The sequence below is a fragment of the Ovis aries genome, chromosome 4 (genome assembly GCF_016772045.2).
Source record: "Ovis aries strain OAR_USU_Benz2616 breed Rambouillet chromosome 4, ARS-UI_Ramb_v3.0, whole genome shotgun sequence".
In the NCBI taxonomy this organism is placed as follows: Eukaryota; Metazoa; Chordata; class Mammalia; order Artiodactyla; family Bovidae; genus Ovis; species Ovis aries.
In genome coordinates this window covers 68,629,020-68,647,141 of record NC_056057.1, presented here as the reverse complement: position 1 = coordinate 68,647,141, position 18,122 = coordinate 68,629,020, and the positions used below count along the sequence as shown (strand labels likewise).

The window sequence follows — 18,122 nt, the reverse complement described above, 5'->3', positions numbered from 1 at the left end:
GCCCGTCTCAGACCAAGTCTTACCTGTGATCTGCACTATTCCTTCCCTTGCATTAGTTGTTCTTGTCCCTGGGATGCTCTTTCCCCGATATCCATCTGCTTATTCCCTCACTTCCTTAAGGGAGGCTTTCTCAGAGCTGCCCTCCCTGACCACCCTATCTAAAATTGTAACACTGCTTTTTGATATTTTAGACTCCCTTTCTCTCCTTTTTCGTCTTAATCTTTATCATTCTCCAACAGACTTTTATTATCTTGTGTATTGTTATCCTCTACCCACACTAGAACAGAAGATCCATGAACACAGAGATATGTCTATTTTGTTTATGAATGTTTCCCCTGTGCCTGGTGCTGTGTTTTTGTGAGTGCTCAAGAAACAGCTGCTGAATGAATGAATTTTGAATTAACTTTCATGCCTTTGAGAATCAGCAATGCACATGGTTTAGATAGACTAGAGGCATTAAGTGGGTACCTATGGACCTGTAGAACTTTCACAGTATTTCCAAGGCTTTCCAGGGCTCCAAAGTTCACAGTCTGAGAATTCTGGAAAGTTTTCATTCTTATTCCATGCCACAATCATATGCTGGAGTTATTCCCATGTCAGTGTAAGGACACTGGGGCTCAAAGAAGCTAAGTGGTAGAGCCAGAATTAAACCTTGTCTGAGTGTAGGAGTGAGTGAAAGTCGCTCAGTCATGTCTGACTCTTTGTGACCCTGTAGTCCATGGAATTCTCCAGGCCAGAATACTGGAGTGGGTAGCCTTTCCCTTCTCCAGGGGGTCTTCCCAACCCAGGATCGATCCCAGGTCTCCTGCATTGCAGGCAATTCTTTACCAGCTGAGCCACAAGGAAAGCCCAAGAATATTGGAGTAGGTAGCCTATCCCTTCTCCAGTGGATCTTCCCAACCCCTGGATCAAACCCACGTCTCCTGTGTCTCCTGCCATTGCATACAAATTCTTTACCGCTGAGCCACCAGGGAAGCCCAATTTTAAACGTGAAAGTGAAAGTCGCTCAGTCGTGTCTGACTCTTTGAGATTCCATGAACTATACAGTCCATAAAATTCTTTAGGTGAGAAGACTGGAGTGGGTAGCCTTTCCCTTCTCCAGGGGATCTTCCCAACCCAAGTATCGAACCTAGGTCTCCTGCATTGCAGGCAGATTCTTTACCACTGGCCTATCAGGGAAGCCCCAAATGTGGTCTGACCTATTCTGAATCCTCAACCACCTCCAAACTATGAAAGAAGAATGTAATTTCCATAATTTATATAAAATCACCTCACTAATGAACTCCTCTTGTAATAATATTTAGGCAAAGTGTTGAATCAAACTGCACTCATGAGTGGGCTTCCCAGGTAGCACTAGTGGTAAAGAACCCACCTGCCAGAGCAGGAGATGTAAGAGATGTGGGTTCAGTTCCTGGGATAGGAAGATCCCCTGGAGGAGGACACGGCAACCCATTCCAATATTCTTGCCTAAAGAATCCCAAGGACAGAAGAGCCTGGGGGGCTACAGTCCAAAGAGTCTCAGAGTCAGACGTGACTAAAGCGACTTGCACGGCACATACTCACGAGTACACTGTAACTTCCCCATGTGGTGCTATCAAGATGTGGTTACACGTCTGAAATTTGGCTTGTATAATTTTGCTTTATTTTCTTTTTAGGGACAGTGAATGAATCAAGTAATATTTCTGTAACTTGATCCCCAAAAGCAAACATCTTTGAATACTCATTTCACTGGGAAAGATGTATTATATACTCTTCATTCAGTGGTGGTTTATCCTGCAACTTTTCTGTCAAAGGTATCAATGATAGATACTTGAGTAGACACAAAAATAAATAAATCACAAAACACAGTGTCTTTGAAAAATACATTATGGAAAACTTGACTCAAATGTGATTAAGGCTAAGTTTACCATTTTCATGGCTTATCATTTCCACCACATGTACATTGCCCAGCACATACTAGGTACATAAAAAGACATCTGATAGATGAATGACTCATCTGACATTTCTAAACATTTTTTTTCTCTATTGGAAATTAGTACAAATGCTAAAAATGTATACCTTCCAGTGATGTTATCACTCAAGTTGTCTTGTTATAGGACCTGGCAATAAAACCCCTCACTTGCCTTTTTCAGAGATAGAAGAGTGTGTATTTTATAGGTAGTGATGACAAATCAAGACTAAAACAGTCACATTTTTATGGCACCTTCCCCCTTGCGATCATCATGTGTCTCTGAGATATATTCAGGCAGGAGATTAAGAAGGAACACCCTCTCAGTTTCTGAGCATCTGCTATGAACAGGTTATTTCACTTACTCTAATGTGAGCCAATGTAAAGTTAACATTATCTTCCTGTACCTTAAAATCATGAAAACAAAGGTCTGTGCATTTCAGTCATGTGCCCACTTAGAATTCTATCTGGGCTTTGCTGCCTCCACTCTTCCCATTTCTCACATCAAATCACATTTCAATCAACGGTCCTGAAATGACTGCGAATCTCTGGTCCCCAAAACTGCGACCCACTCTTGGATTTAGCCACTGCACACTTGCCAAGTGGATCACTTACAGAAAATAAGAAAGTGAAATGGGTAGTTTTATTTTGTTTTATTGGGCTTCCTGGGTGGCTCAGTGGTAATACATATATTTCTGCCAAGAGATGCAGGTTCAATTCCTGGGTTGAAAAGATCCCCTGGAGTAGGAAATGGCAACCTGCTCCAGTATTCTTGCCTGGAAAATTCCATGGACAGAGGTGCCTGGCAGGCTACAGTCCAGGGGGTTGCAAAGAATCAAACATATATCTACAGTCATCAAGACAGTATGGTACTGGCACAAAGACAGAAATATAGATCAATGGAACAAAATAGAAAGCCCAGAGATAAATCCACACACCTATGGACACCTTATCTTTAACAAAGGAGGCAAAAATATACAATGGAGAAAAGACAATCCCTTTAACAAGTGGTGCTTGGAAAACTGGTCAACCACCTGTAAGAGAATGAAACTAGAATACTTTCTAACACCATACACAAAAAGAAAATCAAAATGGATTAAAGATCTAAATGTAAGACCAGAAACTATAAAACTCTTACAGGAAAACAAAGAAAGAACACACTCTGACATAAATCACAGCAAGATCCTCTATGACCCCCTGCCAGAGTAATGGAAATAAAAACAAAAATAAACAAATGGGACCTAATTAAACTTAAAAGCTTTTTCACAATGAAGGTAACTATAAGCAAGGTGAGAAGGCAGCCTTCAGAATGGGAGAAAATAATAGCAAATGAAACTGACAAGGAATTAATCTCCAAAATATACAAGCAGCCCATGCAGCTCAAAACCAGAAAAATTAATGACCCAATCAAAAAGTGAGCCAAAGAATTAAACAGACATTTCTCCAAAGAAGACATACAGATGGCTAATAAACGCATGAAAAGATGCTCAAACTCACTCATTATCAGAGAAATGCAAATCAAAACCAAAATGAGGTGCCATCTCACACTGGTCAGAATGACTGTCATCAAAAAGTCTACAAACAATAAATGCTGGAGAGGATGTGGAGAAAAGGGAACCTTCTTACACTGTTGGTGGGAATGCAAACTAGTACAGCCACTCTGGAGAAGGCTGTGTGATTCCTTAAAAAACTGGAACTAGAACTGCTATATGACCCAGCAATTCCACTGCTGGGCATACACACCGAGGAAACCAGAACTGAAAGAGACACGTGTACCCCAGTGTTCATTGAAGCACTGTTTACAATAGCCAGGACATGGAAGCAACCTAGATGTCCATCAGGAGACGCATGGATAAGAAAGCTGTGGTACATATACACAGTGGAATATTACTCAGCTATAAAAACGAATGCATTTGAGTCAGTTCTAATGAGGTGGATGAAACTGGAGTCTAATATACAGAGTGAAGTATGTCAGAAAGAGAAACACCAATATAGTTTATTAACGCATATATATATATGGAATTTAGGAAGACAGTAACAACAACCCTATATGCAAGATAGCAAAAGAGACACAGACATAAAGAACAGACTTTTGGACTATGTGGGAGAAGGCGAAGGAGGGATGATTTGAGAGAATAACATAGAAACATGTATATTACCATATGTAAAATAGATGACCAGTGCAAGTTTGATGCATGAAGCAGAGCACTCAAAGCCAGTGCTCTGGGACAACCCAGAGGGATGGGGTGGGGAGGGAGGTGGGAGGGGGTTCATGATGGAGGGACACATGTGCATCTGTGGCTGATTCACGTCGATGTGTGGCAAAACCCACCACAACACTGTAAAGTAATTAGCCTCCTATTAAAATAAAAAAAAAAAGAATCAGACACAACTGAGCACACATGCACTCTGCAGTCAGTATACATGTCTGTGTGTATACATATTATATATGTATATATATGAGCACACATGCACTCTGCAGTCACTATACGTGTCTGTGTGTATACATATATGCATACACATATGTATATATATGAGCACACATGCACTCTGTGGTCACTATACATGTCTGTGTATATACATATATGTATACACATATGTATATATATGAGCACACATGCACTCTGCAGTCACTATACATGTTTGTGTGTATACATATATGTATACACATGTGTATATATAAGCACACATGCACTCTGCGGTCACTATACGTGTCTCTGTGTATACATATATGTATGTATATATATGAGCACACATGCACTCTGCAGTCACTATACGTGTCTGTGTGTATACATATATATGTATATATATAAGTACACATGCAGTCTGCAGTCACTATACATGTCTGTGTGTATACATATATATAGGTATATATATATAGGTAGTTCATAAAAGTGGCTTCCCAGGTGCTGCTAGTAGTAAAGAACCCACCTGCCAATGCAGGGGGCAAAAGAGATGCGGGTTCGATCTCTGGGTTGGGAGGATTGCCTGGAGAAGGGCATGACAACCCACTCCAGTACTCTTGCCTGGAGAATCCTGTGGAGCGAGGAGCCTCGCTGGCTACAGTCCATAGGGTTGCAGAGTCGGACACGACTGAAGCAACTTAGCAGGCAGACATGGGTAGTAATATAACCACGTCCAAAGCAGACTCCTCAATGTTCAGTCCATATCTGCTAACCTAGCAGTGACGATGTTTGCCTTGGTTTTTGCTTTTTAATGACTCACACACTTCCTTGCCCTGTGTCAGGGTGACAAATCCTTCCCTGTTGTTTTCATTAATCATTCCACTGGTTGAGTGACTCAGACTGTCAAAACAGCAGACAATTATAGGATTATTTTATGGAAAACGAACAGCGAAACATTATAATGAAATTTCAATTATTTTCATTCTCCTTGCTGAGACACATTTCTTTCTTTATGTTTCAAGATCAGATTTGTTTATTCTTTCTGAACCATTTATTTCTCGATTTAACAATTCTCTGACCACTGCGAGCACTTTAAAAGATAACCAGACAATAAATCAAGCGAAAATTCCCTGATGCTGGGAAAGACTGAGGGCAGGAGGAGAAGGGGACGACGACAGAGGATGAGATGGTTGGATGGCATCACCGACTCAATGGACATGGGTTTGAGTGGACAGGGAGGCCTGGCATGCTGCAGTCCATGGGGTCGCAAAGAGTCGGACACGACTGAGCGATTAAACTGAACCAATTTGATTTTACCCAGTTTTCCCTTTTCTAGATATGATTTTAAATAGAAGCCCAGACTCTGTGGGGAGAAATTAGGTGTGGTTGTCTTATGGATCAGAAATGGACTATACGGCCCCTTAGGACTTATAGTTATGATCCTGTAATTTTATGAACTCTTGCCTCTTTTGTTCTGAGTTCTACCCATAACAACAAATAAAGCAACGACAACCACAATTATCAGCCCTGTGGTTTCTCTGTTCTCTGGCTGGGCTTCACCAATATGGGCAGCAGCTGGCCAAGGAAGTTCCTGAAATCTATGAGTTAACACTAACCTTCTACTTTCGGATCAGACCCTGGCCTCATAAAAGCTCGGAACAGCATCAAAGCAATTATAAAAGGAAAGAGGAAAAGTGTGGCCAGAAACTATCCAAACACGTACTCTTTTAGAATTCAGCCGTGACCTTCAAATGAGGAACTCAGTCAGATAAATATATTTAACCATCATAATAATTCAAACTCGATCAGCAATCAACATGTCAGGACTTTAGTCTGCCCCTAGTAATTACTCCTTTCCAATATTTAAAGAAGTTGCGATTTCCAGCACTGTCCTGATATGGTTTCTTTCCTCCACAGAGACCATATTTTGAGCTCACCCCTGGCAAGAAGGGCCAGAGATATTAGTGTATGTTTGTTTGTGCTTGTATTTGTCAGAGCTTGAAGAAGCAACAAACCTAGACTTTTCCTCTGACATCAGAAGGCTCTCCGAATTCAGCTCTCAATCTTTTATTTCTCCCACAAGAGAAAAAGGTCTCAACATTACAGCTGAACAGTGGTTTTGAATCTTCGGTCTGCAATCTTTCTGAGTTCTTAAATGATATTTGGAACAGCCTAATGGAAATCATGTTAGGAGCATACTGTACTCGTAAAAATAGTCTAGAGAGAATGTAATGCTTGGTTAATTATCCAGATGTGTAAAAGCACAATGCAATTGGACTTAGAGAAACTTGTAATTGTGTATTCCGTCTGAATCTCTCCCTTCTTACATGTTTCAACAACATTCACAGCAGACTTACTGCAGCCCTGCCACCCGCTTACTTTTAAGGAAGGAAAAAAATTATATCTAAAAATCAAGTTTCAATCAGCTCCTCCAGAAGAAAAAAAAAAACCATGTCAGAGAATAATACTTTAATGGAAACAATGTCCTCTGACAGAAACTTCACATATGTTAGCAGTTACTATGGTGTAAGCTATTCTCCGTCGTCTACATTTCTTACTAAAGTAGACGCCGTTATATTCATTCTCTGACTTGCTTCTAAGTATACCTTTATGGTAAAACTTACAGAAACTTTATCAGTGATAATGAGTAATGGCTCTCAGATCTGGTTACCAAGTGTCACTATTTACTGTCCCTAGCCCCTTACCTCTGCTTGGAAGTGGAAAAAGGCAGTCGTCAGCTTCAGCAATGACACAATGAGGATGGTCAGGGTCATAACGCCCTTTTCCCTGCTCTGTCACCAAGTCCCCAGCCACACCAGGTGGGATGAACGTACCTAAAGAATTCACTTCAGGGCTGGTGAGAACCCTTCCATGCTCAGGAGAAAAACAGGTGAGCTCTCCTTGTGGACAGAGTCACACCAGTTTCATTTCATCTAGCTGTCCCCAAGTACAGATTGTGGTGGAGCTACTCCCAAGTATGAGGGTGATCAAAGTGAACATGCCTTTAAGAGGGGGACATGCCTTGAAGAGAATTTTGCCACCAAAAAAAAAAAAATTGGTGAAAAGCCTAAGCTGCATGGAGTCACACAGGACACAGCAGTCAAGAGGACCGGATTAAGCTAGGACAACCTTGACTTCATCTAGCCTTGGGACAAAATCTTACTTCACTCAGCACCATTTTTCTACTGAAGAGAGAAGAGGGGTAGCCTTAACACAGCTAGTTCAGAAAATTAATGAATGGGGTAAACTAGCACTTCGGTTTCTACACAATAGATTGTGGTAATCTCTACAACTTCCTAGACATTGCTAGACCATGCATCATCTAATTTCAAGACCACACTGCTGTGATTAAAAAAGGGGGGGGGCTTCTAATATGGTTTTATCTAAATAGCTATTTCTCTTGACTATGGGCTTAAAAAGAAATGCAGAATCTACAGGGCTAGACATAAGAAAAACACTTTGATCTGTATCCAACTTTTAGTCACATAAATTTATGAAAAAGTATCTACTGCCTTCCAAATGATATGTTTCTATTCGTTTTGAGATGATGCTTCTTTGAAAAATAATTCCATTAGTGACTAAAATTAGTGAAAAAGATGCACCTTACCTCCCCCTAACTCTGACCTCGGTGCTGATTTTAGAGAAATTCAAACCCAGCTTGAAGCCAGGTGATTTGATCAGAGGAGTAAACACTTTTGTTTAGAGACTGTAGTTAATTCAACTTTTAAATAAAGAGCATGAACATACTGGACCACAGTCAACAAACTGAATCCTTCATTTGCTCACTGTAGATAGAACTCAGAAGGCTAAAGCTGTGCATAATAGATTTAATTTAGTATTTCCGGTCCTCAGCCAACACATCTCCTCCAATCAGGTATTATTTGTGTCGACATCCTGCTTGGTCCAGCATGGTAGCTCACTTCAGACAAAGTTTATAATTACTTCTCATTTACTCGTATTCTTTTCCATGTAACTAAAGAATCAGTAAATATGTGCTGATTTGACTTAGATATGCTATCCAAAAGCCTGAGGCCCAATTTGCAACCATTTCCATATGCCCCCATTCAATTCTTCAGGTTGCGGCTTAAACCTTGACTTTTCTAATATTAAACACATTAAATAGTCAAAATCCGTTTTCAATTCTAAAAGAAAATATTGGCAAGTCAGAAGAACATAACTGAAAATAGACATCTGTCATGAGCTCAAGAGTTAAAGCAGCTCAAATGTTATCTAATAAAATTCAGCAAGTTCCATGCTTTGAGAAATAATTACATTCCAAGGACCTCAAGCCTTTAGATCACTTGAAACCTCCATTTACCCCATAAAACTTTATGATCAAAGCCAAGCCTTTATGATTAAAATGAAGTCTTGACCAGAAATCCAAGAAACTGGGAACTTCTTTACTGTGTGTATAAGGTTAGTAACCCTTAGCGGAGAAGGCAATGGCAACCCACTCCAGTACTCTTGCCTGGAAAATCCCATGGGCAGAGGAGCCTGGTAGGCTGCAGCCCATGGGGTGGCTAAGAGTCGGGGTCGCTAAGAGTAGGAGAGACTGAGCGACTTCACTTTCACTTTTCACTTTCATGCATTGGAGAAGGAAATGGCAACCACTCCAGTGTTCTTGCCTGGAGAATCCCAGGGACAGAGGAACCTGGTGGGCTGCCATCTATGGGGTCGCAGAGAGTCGGACACGACTAAGGCAACTTAGCAGCAGCAGCAGCAGTAACGCTTAGAGACTGCACAAAATTTAGAAAGGATGTTTGATTCCCTTGTACAGACAAATCTATTCTGTGGGAATAGGTGGGTTCCGGAGAAGTGCAGTTTGAGAGGAGAGTGCAGCCAGGCTCCAGAAAGCATCTCTATGAAGGGGGTTATAACCCTTAGCTTGTCCCTTGACCACAGTCCTTGGGTTCTGGAGTCCAGCTGCTGAGGTTCTAATTCTGGGCTGGATGAGCTTGTAACCTCTCCAAGCCTCATTTATCTCAGCTGTAAAATGGGTATATGATAACAGCACTAGCTTCATAAGGCAGTTGTGAGGATTAAATAAGGAAATGCATGAAACTGTGCTCAGCATCATACCTGTCATATGATCCACTCTCAATAAATATTCTCAAATAAGATCTACAAATAAAACAAAGTGACTAAACACTCTAGAAGGTCCCCTTTGTTGCTTAGTCACTCAGTTGTGTCCAACTCTTCTGTGTGCCCGCCAGGCTCCTCTGTTCTTGGAATTTCCCACAAGAATACTGGAATGGGTTGCAATTTCCTTCTCCAGAAGGTCCCTTTCTACCTACCAAATTCAAGGATTTCAAGGCTGGGCTAAGACAAAGGTGTGGCTTTCATAAACAAGTATAAACCTATCACTTGGATAGTTCTCCCAGCCTGCCCCTTTACAAGCGTGTCAGTGCTTGAAATTCCCCTATTACGAGTATCCTTCTACGGCTTAGGCTCTATCCTCTATTCAAAGACAAGTATATTGGGAAGAGGCTTCCCTGGTGGCTCTGTGATAAAGAATCTGCCAACAATGCAGGAGACGTGAGTTCAATCCCTGGGTCAGGAAGATCCCCTGGAGAAGGGCATGGCAATCCACTTCAGTACTCTTGCCTCGGGAATCCCATGGACAGAGAAGCCTGGTGAATTGTAGTCTATAGCATCACACAGAGTCGGACACAACTGAAGGGACTAAGCAGCAGCAGCAGCGTGCTGGGAGTATGCTTAATCTAATTTTCTGTAACGGACAGTGAGTTGGTAACAAGTCAGAACTAGGGAGAGAAACAGAATAATCATCATAGGGACGGAAGAAGCACGGAAGAACCAGGACCAAACACCATACAGCCAAGGAAAGGAAGGCTGAGAGTGGGAGTTAGGGCACTGTACAGGGAGAGAAGAACCATGAAAGGGAGACCAAAAAAAGCCAAAGAGTAGTGTCATTGATATTTTTATCTGGCAAATGCCTTGCTTGAAGCCACTCTATAACATCCATTAAACACTGTGCCTAGTATTGTATGAAACAAATTAGGCAAACCTGGGTCTTGACTCCTGGGATCCTGTCCCTCTGAACCCATTGGACCATGATGATTTCAATGAAGAAATCAGACTCTGTGAACCCAGCAGGATTTTGCTCATGTGGATGAAGATAAAGTATCCTATTAAGCTTGCTACTTTTTAAATAGCTTCAAAGTTTTGCCTCAAATAAACCCTGGTTGCAAACTGCTTCTAGGGAAAGCAGCCCCCCTCCTGCTGATCAAAAAGAGATGATCAGGTTTTTCAAATGCCATTCACAAGCACCCATTCAAATCTCACCCATTAGCACAACCGCCCCTACGCACTGGATCTTTTCCATGAGTGGACTGAAAACCACGGGAACAGAGCACAGTGGACGGACCCCTCACTCCTGCCACCTCCCTGCCTTCATGCACCAGGGCTATTTTACTTTAATTTCTAGCTGGGCCCACGTACATTTGAGCGGATTCTAAAGAGTGTCTGAACCTCATGAAAAAGAGCAATCTCACTAATAGTTACTGGCTCAGAAAGGATAACACTTATGAAGAAAGTTAATTATGTGAATTAAATGCAGCTTGTTTCTCTTTTTGAAGTACATTTTTTTCATGCCTCGAGGAGGGTGATTTACAGACACATTTGTCTCTCTTTAGAGAAAATTAATTCCAGTTGGTGTTCCGGGCAGAAGCAGAGAGAAGGGAAGGAGACAAAGCAATTCTTCCTTCTCCACTGCTTCAAATGCGGGTCCCCACCACACTTTGTTGTGGCCTCGCCATGGTCCACACGGCAGGGGCGAGGGCCCTCGGTTGGTCCACACACATTTTGCTACTATCCAAAGCTGCTAAGGTCCACCATCATCTTCTCATGAAGTGAACAACTTCTTTTACAGATTTCAAAATAAGAGGGGAGACAATGCCACACCCCCAAAACAAGTGAGCAGAGCTCTTCAAACATCTCAGCCCCTGCTTACATGCATTAGGCCATATGCTTTGGAGCAATAATATATTAACCCAACTTTTCAACATGAATGGTAGTAATAGTCATCATGTGTTGGGTACTCTCTATAGCCAGTTACTCTGTTAAATATTTGAGGAGGATTATCTAATTAAATGCTCAAACCAACCCTATACAGAAGGTACTGTTATTACTTCCAGACTCCTTTACAACAAATTCAGGGCGCTGAACAGCTGCTCAAGTCGCTTAGAGCAACAGGCTACTCTCATTCACAGCGCACAAAAGTAGAAGATATTTATTTGCAATAGGCTTCCCTGGTGGCTCAGATGGTAAAGAATCCACCTGTGGGAGACCCAGGTTTGATCCCTGGGTTGGGAAGATCCCCTGGAGAAGGGAATGGATATCTACTCCAGTATTCTTGCCTGGAGAATTTCATGGACAGAGGAGCCTGGTGGGCTACAGTCCAAAGAGTCGCAAAGAGTGAGACATGACTGAGCAACAAACACTTTCACGTTTGCAATGAGAAGCAGAAAACCATTTCTGAGTTTATGCATTTATTTTCCAAGAACAGTTCTACAAATCTAGCAGCATTATTTTCAACCTCTCCCAAAAGTATGAAGAAATTACGAGTTCACAAGAGAAAAGATTCCCCTATTACAACATTTTTTTTGGCGGTGGACACAGGGAGGGTGGCGTTGGTATTATGTTAAAACTGCATTTATATACAGATGCTTTAAGGGTATGTCTAAGGTAACTACGGTTAAACATCCAGTAAAGCAAAATATCCCTGGAAGTGATCTAATTTAAAAACCAACCCTTCTGATAGTAAGATGAAATGCAGAGGCCCAGAGAAGTTAAAGAAATTGTCTGGAATCATACAGAGAGAGACAAAGCCAGTGATGAACCTCAGGTCTCCTAATTATTAATGCAGAATTCCTTCCACTTCTCCATCCTTCCTCCTAGCCTTAACAGAAGACCAGATGGAACAAACTAAAGAGAAACACCACGTTCTGCAAATAATAAACCATCAGGCACTACTGAGTGCTCTTCCTTCTAGAAAAAGGTGTGTCCCTGATCTAACATCTCCTGCATGGTTCTTACAGAGATGCCGCTGCCTGGCAAGGGCATCTCCACCCTAGCCCCTGCCTGCCCTCATTCCCATCTTCCTTCATCACTTTGAAGGCACAGGTTTCTTTAAAAGTATTCATCCTGGCAGCAGAGAATGTAAAAAGAAAACTGTCCTTTCCTGCACACATTCAGAAATTACATGCATGAAACCACCAGACTGACATGAAGTAGACAAGTCAAGTTTTTTGTTGAAAATTTGGCAGCTTTGCTGAAAAGTTCAACATCACGGTTAACAACATTGTCACATTATTCACAAGACAAGGAATTACACTCTAAGCAGATCATTCTGCTGACTGGGTGTTTTCCAAGGTTGCTACCAAAATGACAGGGATGTCGCCTCCTTCTTCCTTCCCATGCTGCTTCTGAAATGGGTTAAAAGGGAAGAAACAGCAGGGAATTACTGGTAGAGGTCCTAAAAAATCCTAAAGGTATCGGTCTTTTAAAAAGACTTAAGTGTAACAAGCTAAATAGTCAGGATATCCTTTCTAGACAGTTTAGAAAAAGGAGAAAGAAGGTGAAGAGAGGGAAGATCCTAGTTCCATTAACTTGCCATTCCCTTGGAAAAGCTGAGACCACTTTCCACTTTGACACCCTTACAATGGAAACCTGTGGTCTGTGCTTGCATCCTTCCAGCCCTCCCTCTGGTATCATCACTCAGATCTTCCTCTGGAGACCGCTCATCTCCCATTCTCAAGCTTGCGGCTCAGGTGTAAAGGCTTCAAGATGATTCGCTGCTTCCTAGGGCATTGCAGTGGGCCTTAGGCACCATTCTGGTCAATCTGTATACTCCATCCCCCTGACCCCTAGAATGGGCATGGGCTCCAAATGGACAACGGGATTTAGAAATGTGGTGGAATTCTGACGAGGGAGAAGTTTAGCCTGTAGGCTATCTCTAGAGCTCTGGAGTGGATTGGAGAGGCGAGGGCACGGGTGAAAAGAACTTACCTGAGGATGAAACCAGACATGGGCAAAGCCAAACGACTAGATCAAGAGAATGTGATACAAAATCCTGATGATAAAGTTTGAGCACCCAGATCCAGCCATGCCTGATGCCAACAAGTCAATCCCCTGTTTTACTTAAGCCACTTTGAATAGGGTTTTTGTCACTTGTAAGCAGAAGAGCCTTGACTAATACATCCATATTCATCCTTCAAAATCCAGTTTAATTCTTGCCTCCTCTGTCTGACTTTTCCTGCGGACCACACCTTGTAGCTCTTTGCTCACCTTAAGCTACTTGTCTTTACAGCTACTTTCCTAATTGTACTTTTCATTCTGTGTTGTATTTATTATTAGACTCTCAGATTTATGGCAGAATTAATATCTTATTCATCACTGAATTTTTAATACTTATCCAAAGCCTCAGACATAGTAGGGAATGATTTGAGAATTTTTTATATGGATTGAATTAATATTAATGTGTGTGTACACACTGAATGGATAAAGCACAGGTATCATAATATATTCCAGTCCTGATGATGTTGGAAGCACACAAGAAAACATGATTTCAACTTACCTCCCCAGTGACATAAAAGTCATTGTCTCTATAGTCAGAGAACAACTCGAAAAACTGAATTAATGCACTGAAAAAGAAAAGCAACAATAAAAATTACATGGAATCATACTATACTCCCCAGTTTCACCCTCAGACAAGAGGTTTCGCATTGAATTAAGAAACCATTATGCTATAAGCTTCTGGAGGTATCGTTTTCAAAGTCTCATGAGTGTATGACACTCCATACTCTGTGGATGGTTAGAAAAATACTTGTAGGCTTGCTCTGTGATACTCAGAAGTTCATACAAGTGAACATCAACACTCTGGAAAGGTTTCTAAATCCCTGGGTTACCAACTTGAATCACTTGCCTGTTGAGGGGACCCTTGAGCAAAGTGCCCCAGGCTTTCACCTCTCATTTAGCAATTTGCGGAGTTTGCTCTACAAACATTATAGTCCCACTAACCCCAGTTTGTGGGGAGGCAATGGGAACCTCAGTTGCTTACCAACCTCTCTCTGTGGGGAACACTGAACACTTCTATATTCTAATGGGGCCCTTAGAATTTCAGTGCTTTAATAACCAAAGAACAGAAAAACTGTAAACTGACTGGTTGTGTATGTGTTCAGTCACTCAAGTGTGCTTGACTCTTTGCAGCCCCATGGAGTGTAGCCTGTCAGGCTGCTCTGGCCATGGAGTTTTCCAGGCAAGAATACTGGAGTGGGTTTCCATTTCCTACTCCAGGGGATCTTCCTGACCCAGGGATCGAACCCATGTCTCTTGTGTCTGCTACAATTGCAGGTAGATTCTTTACCGCTAAGCCACCTGGGAAGCCCCCTAAAATGACTATAGTCTAAAGGAAAATCACCAAATGCCCACAGATATGGAAGTAAATGCAAAGTGGCCTCTGGGCTCAAAATATCCACATTTACTAAAGATTGCCAACAGCCACTTTGGTATGCTGAAATAGATTTAAACAGACTCAAGAAATTATTTCATAACAAGCAAGAAAAGGGTGGATTATTAAACGATTCTCTACTTGAACAGAATCTTTCATAAAGGAGACAAAAACTTGTGAAACTCCGAAGCCTTATGAATGTCTTGACCTACATTGCAATGCCTGAGAAGCTGGGCAGGGTTTTTGTTCCAGTTTCCTGCTGAGGGACTAAAAGCCGTGAACTAGCCAGTGAAGATAAAAGGCAAGGAGGCCCTGCAAAACCAGGAGCAGAAAGTTCAAGGGTTACAGAGAGGCAAAACTGGGTCATTGCAATCGCCACAATCCTGGCAATAACTTAATTTTCAAAGGCTCCATTAAGAACCCAGCATCGGAACCTCTCTGGTGGTCCAGTGGTTAGCGCTTCACCTTCCAGTGCAAGGGGTGAGGGTTCGATCCCTGTCAGGAACCTATGATCCCACACACCTTACAGCCAAAAAACCAAAACATAAAACAGAACCAATACTGTAACAAATTCATAAAGACTTTAAAAATGGTCCACATAAAAATAATCTTGAAAAAAAAAAAGCCAACATTAAACTCTACTGTAGAGTTTCAGTGTATTTATTTATTATTTATAGTAACTGAAATCTTTGTAGCAACTAAATCTGGAAAGTGCATTACATAGCCTCCATGTTTGTGCTGGCAATACGCTGCCTTTAGAGCTAAGATAAAAATAGGAGTTTATTCTCCACCCTTGCCTCTTTAACCTTCAGGCTAAAAATTACTTCTCTTTCTCTCTTCCTGCTAGTTGGAATGGCAATAGGCAATTTAATATAGTAAATCTCAATTAAGCCTTGTGCTTTAGCTTAAAACTTATTTCCTTAAAGAATTTGTTGGAGAGTTGTTGGGGTTGCCAGATTTAGCAAATAAAATACCAGATGTCTAACTAAATTTGAATTTCAGATAAACAACAAATAATACTTGAGTATAAGTCTGTCCCAAATATTGCATAGGACATACTTAGATTAAAAAATTATTCACTGTTTATCTGAAATTCAAATTTAACTGGCATTCTGTATTTTATCTGATAATCTTAGTTGAAGGAGATAATCTCCCAGCTTACTTCTAGCTTGAAAAAACAGGATTCTCTAGTTGACGTCTCCAAGGCAAGGTCCGAGTTGAGGAAGTTATCATGAAATTTTAATTTCACAGTAGGATCTGAACAAAAACTTGGCTAATCATAGCAATGCCTTAGTAGGTCTTTCTTAAATGGGAATGAAAAATGAAAAAGGTAAATTTGGTAAGTTGGAGGTACATACGCCGTTTGTTCATTGAACTGTGTTGTCATCAAGGATTAGACCGTTACATGGTAAAGAGTTGTTCAAAAATAAAATCTAGAATCATCCTCACCTTAAACTTCAAACTTTGTAAGTACAACTGCTAAAGCATATAATAATATCAGGTTGGCCCAAAAGTTCATTTGGGTTTGTCTGTAAGATGTTACGGAAAAACCTGAACAAATTTTTGATCAACCCAATACATAGCATACGTGTGTGTGTGCACGCGTGCACACTCCATGCATTTATTCAGGCACAAGAGCTATATGGCACACACAGAATATCTCTCTTCCATGACTTTCCATTTGGAACCTTGCTGGCATCGTGTCAAGGCCTTATCAAATAAGTAGAATTTTAGTCAAAGGCTACTTAGTGGCAGGAAGTTACATTAAGAGACAACAGGATGAAACACAGAAGGCAAGGGTGAATGATCAGGAGAAACCACCCCTCAGATAATTTTATTAAAGAGAAGATGGGCTCAGGGCAGAGAAGGTGGATGTAAATGATAACACATTACAGATCGAAGGACAGCTCTGGACTCTGGTCCGCTCTAGTGGAGTCAGGATCATAGAAATACAAGACATTCAGGAGAACTGAGGTGAAAATAATCTCAGCAAAAGCTCCATACCAACAAAAGCCAGACAAGGTATACATTTAGTCACTGACAGTCTGGCTGAAAGAAGCATAGCGACAAGGATCCCAGTGGTTTTGCTCTCTTGCATCAGATGGGGAGCTATCCTGAGCATTCATTGATTCCACATCTAGTGTGGCCGGGCCATGATCTCACCTTCACCCTTCATTCAGTGCAGTTCTCAATTTAATATATAAAACTGTTTCATAGTCACATTGTTATGAAGTTTTATTTAGCAATGGGCTTCCCTGGTGGCTCGGATGGTAAAGAATCTTCTTACAATGCAGGAGACGTGAGTTCAGTCCCTGGGTTGGTAAGATTCCCGTGGAGAGGGGAATGGCTACTCACTCCAGTATTCTTGTATGGAGAATTCCATGGACAGAGGAGCCTGGTTGCTACAGTCCATTGGGTCACAAAGAGCCAGACAGGACTGAGCGACTAACACAGCAAAAAAAAAAAAAAAAGTCTAAGCATATTGTTTGCAGAAAAAGTTTCATTTGCAAACAAAGAAAAGCAGCCTAAATGTAAATGTCAAATGTCTTTTTAGACATCCTCTCAGCTGAGCACTAATACTAGTGAAATGCAGTGGGATTTTCAGAAAAAAAGAAAGATGGTTTTCAGGAGAAAAAGAAAGTTCTACTCTTTAAACCTGTAGTAGCCTGTTTACAGGTTTCAAAGCGACCTTCTTATTCCAAACACCCATCTAGACAGCTGGGGAGAAGAGTGCAGTCACAAAAGGAAACAAATAGTATAAACCATAAAGGAAACAGCTGAAATCAGTTTTCTGCCCCTTGATTAGCTATTTTCCAGTTCTAAGAGCCTGAAGCAAAAAGAACTAAAACAGCTATAAACAATGGATGCTTTGAAATAGGTTCTCTTTACATGTCTTGCAAGAGGAGATGAACCACATGTCAGCAGTAAATATCCACTCGGAGGGTCAACTGGAAGCTGTGACCATCCTTGGGGGAGGGGCTGGAGAGCCAGAAGAGGAAGGGCAGGGGTGCAAGGCTCTGGCTTAGAGGATCTGATGTATTTCTTTCATACAGACCCTCCGCCCTCAGGGTATTTGCTAATTAAACAACTGAGGTTGTTTGGAGTTAAGCCAAAAGAGGGTTGGAGGAGGAGGGTATGGGGGACGTATGTTTCCGACTTGAAAAACGAGAGCTCACAGTCAGTACTAAATGAGGAAGACGTGGCCCTTGAGTTAACTTGTAAGGACTGCCGTCAGGATTATGTCTGTGGCGGGGGAAAAGGAGGTATTTGAGCTGGTGGCAGCAGAGGGACCCCTGCCAGG

General features: G+C 41.5%; 1 protein-coding gene across 6 annotated transcripts in view; it reads right to left on the bottom strand.

Moving 5' to 3' along the window:
- The window catches only part of CPVL (carboxypeptidase vitellogenic like), a 133,394-nt gene that overhangs the window by 61,186 nt on the left and 54,086 nt on the right, over positions 1–18,122 (bottom strand). For all 6 annotated transcript variants that reach the window (XM_015095329.4, XM_060414783.1, XM_042248638.2 and 3 more), the window contains one exon: positions 13,949–14,015. In XM_015095329.4, coding sequence (XP_014950815.1) covers positions 13,949–14,015 — 67 coding nt within the window. The remainder of the gene's footprint in view (positions 1–13,948; positions 14,016–18,122) is intronic.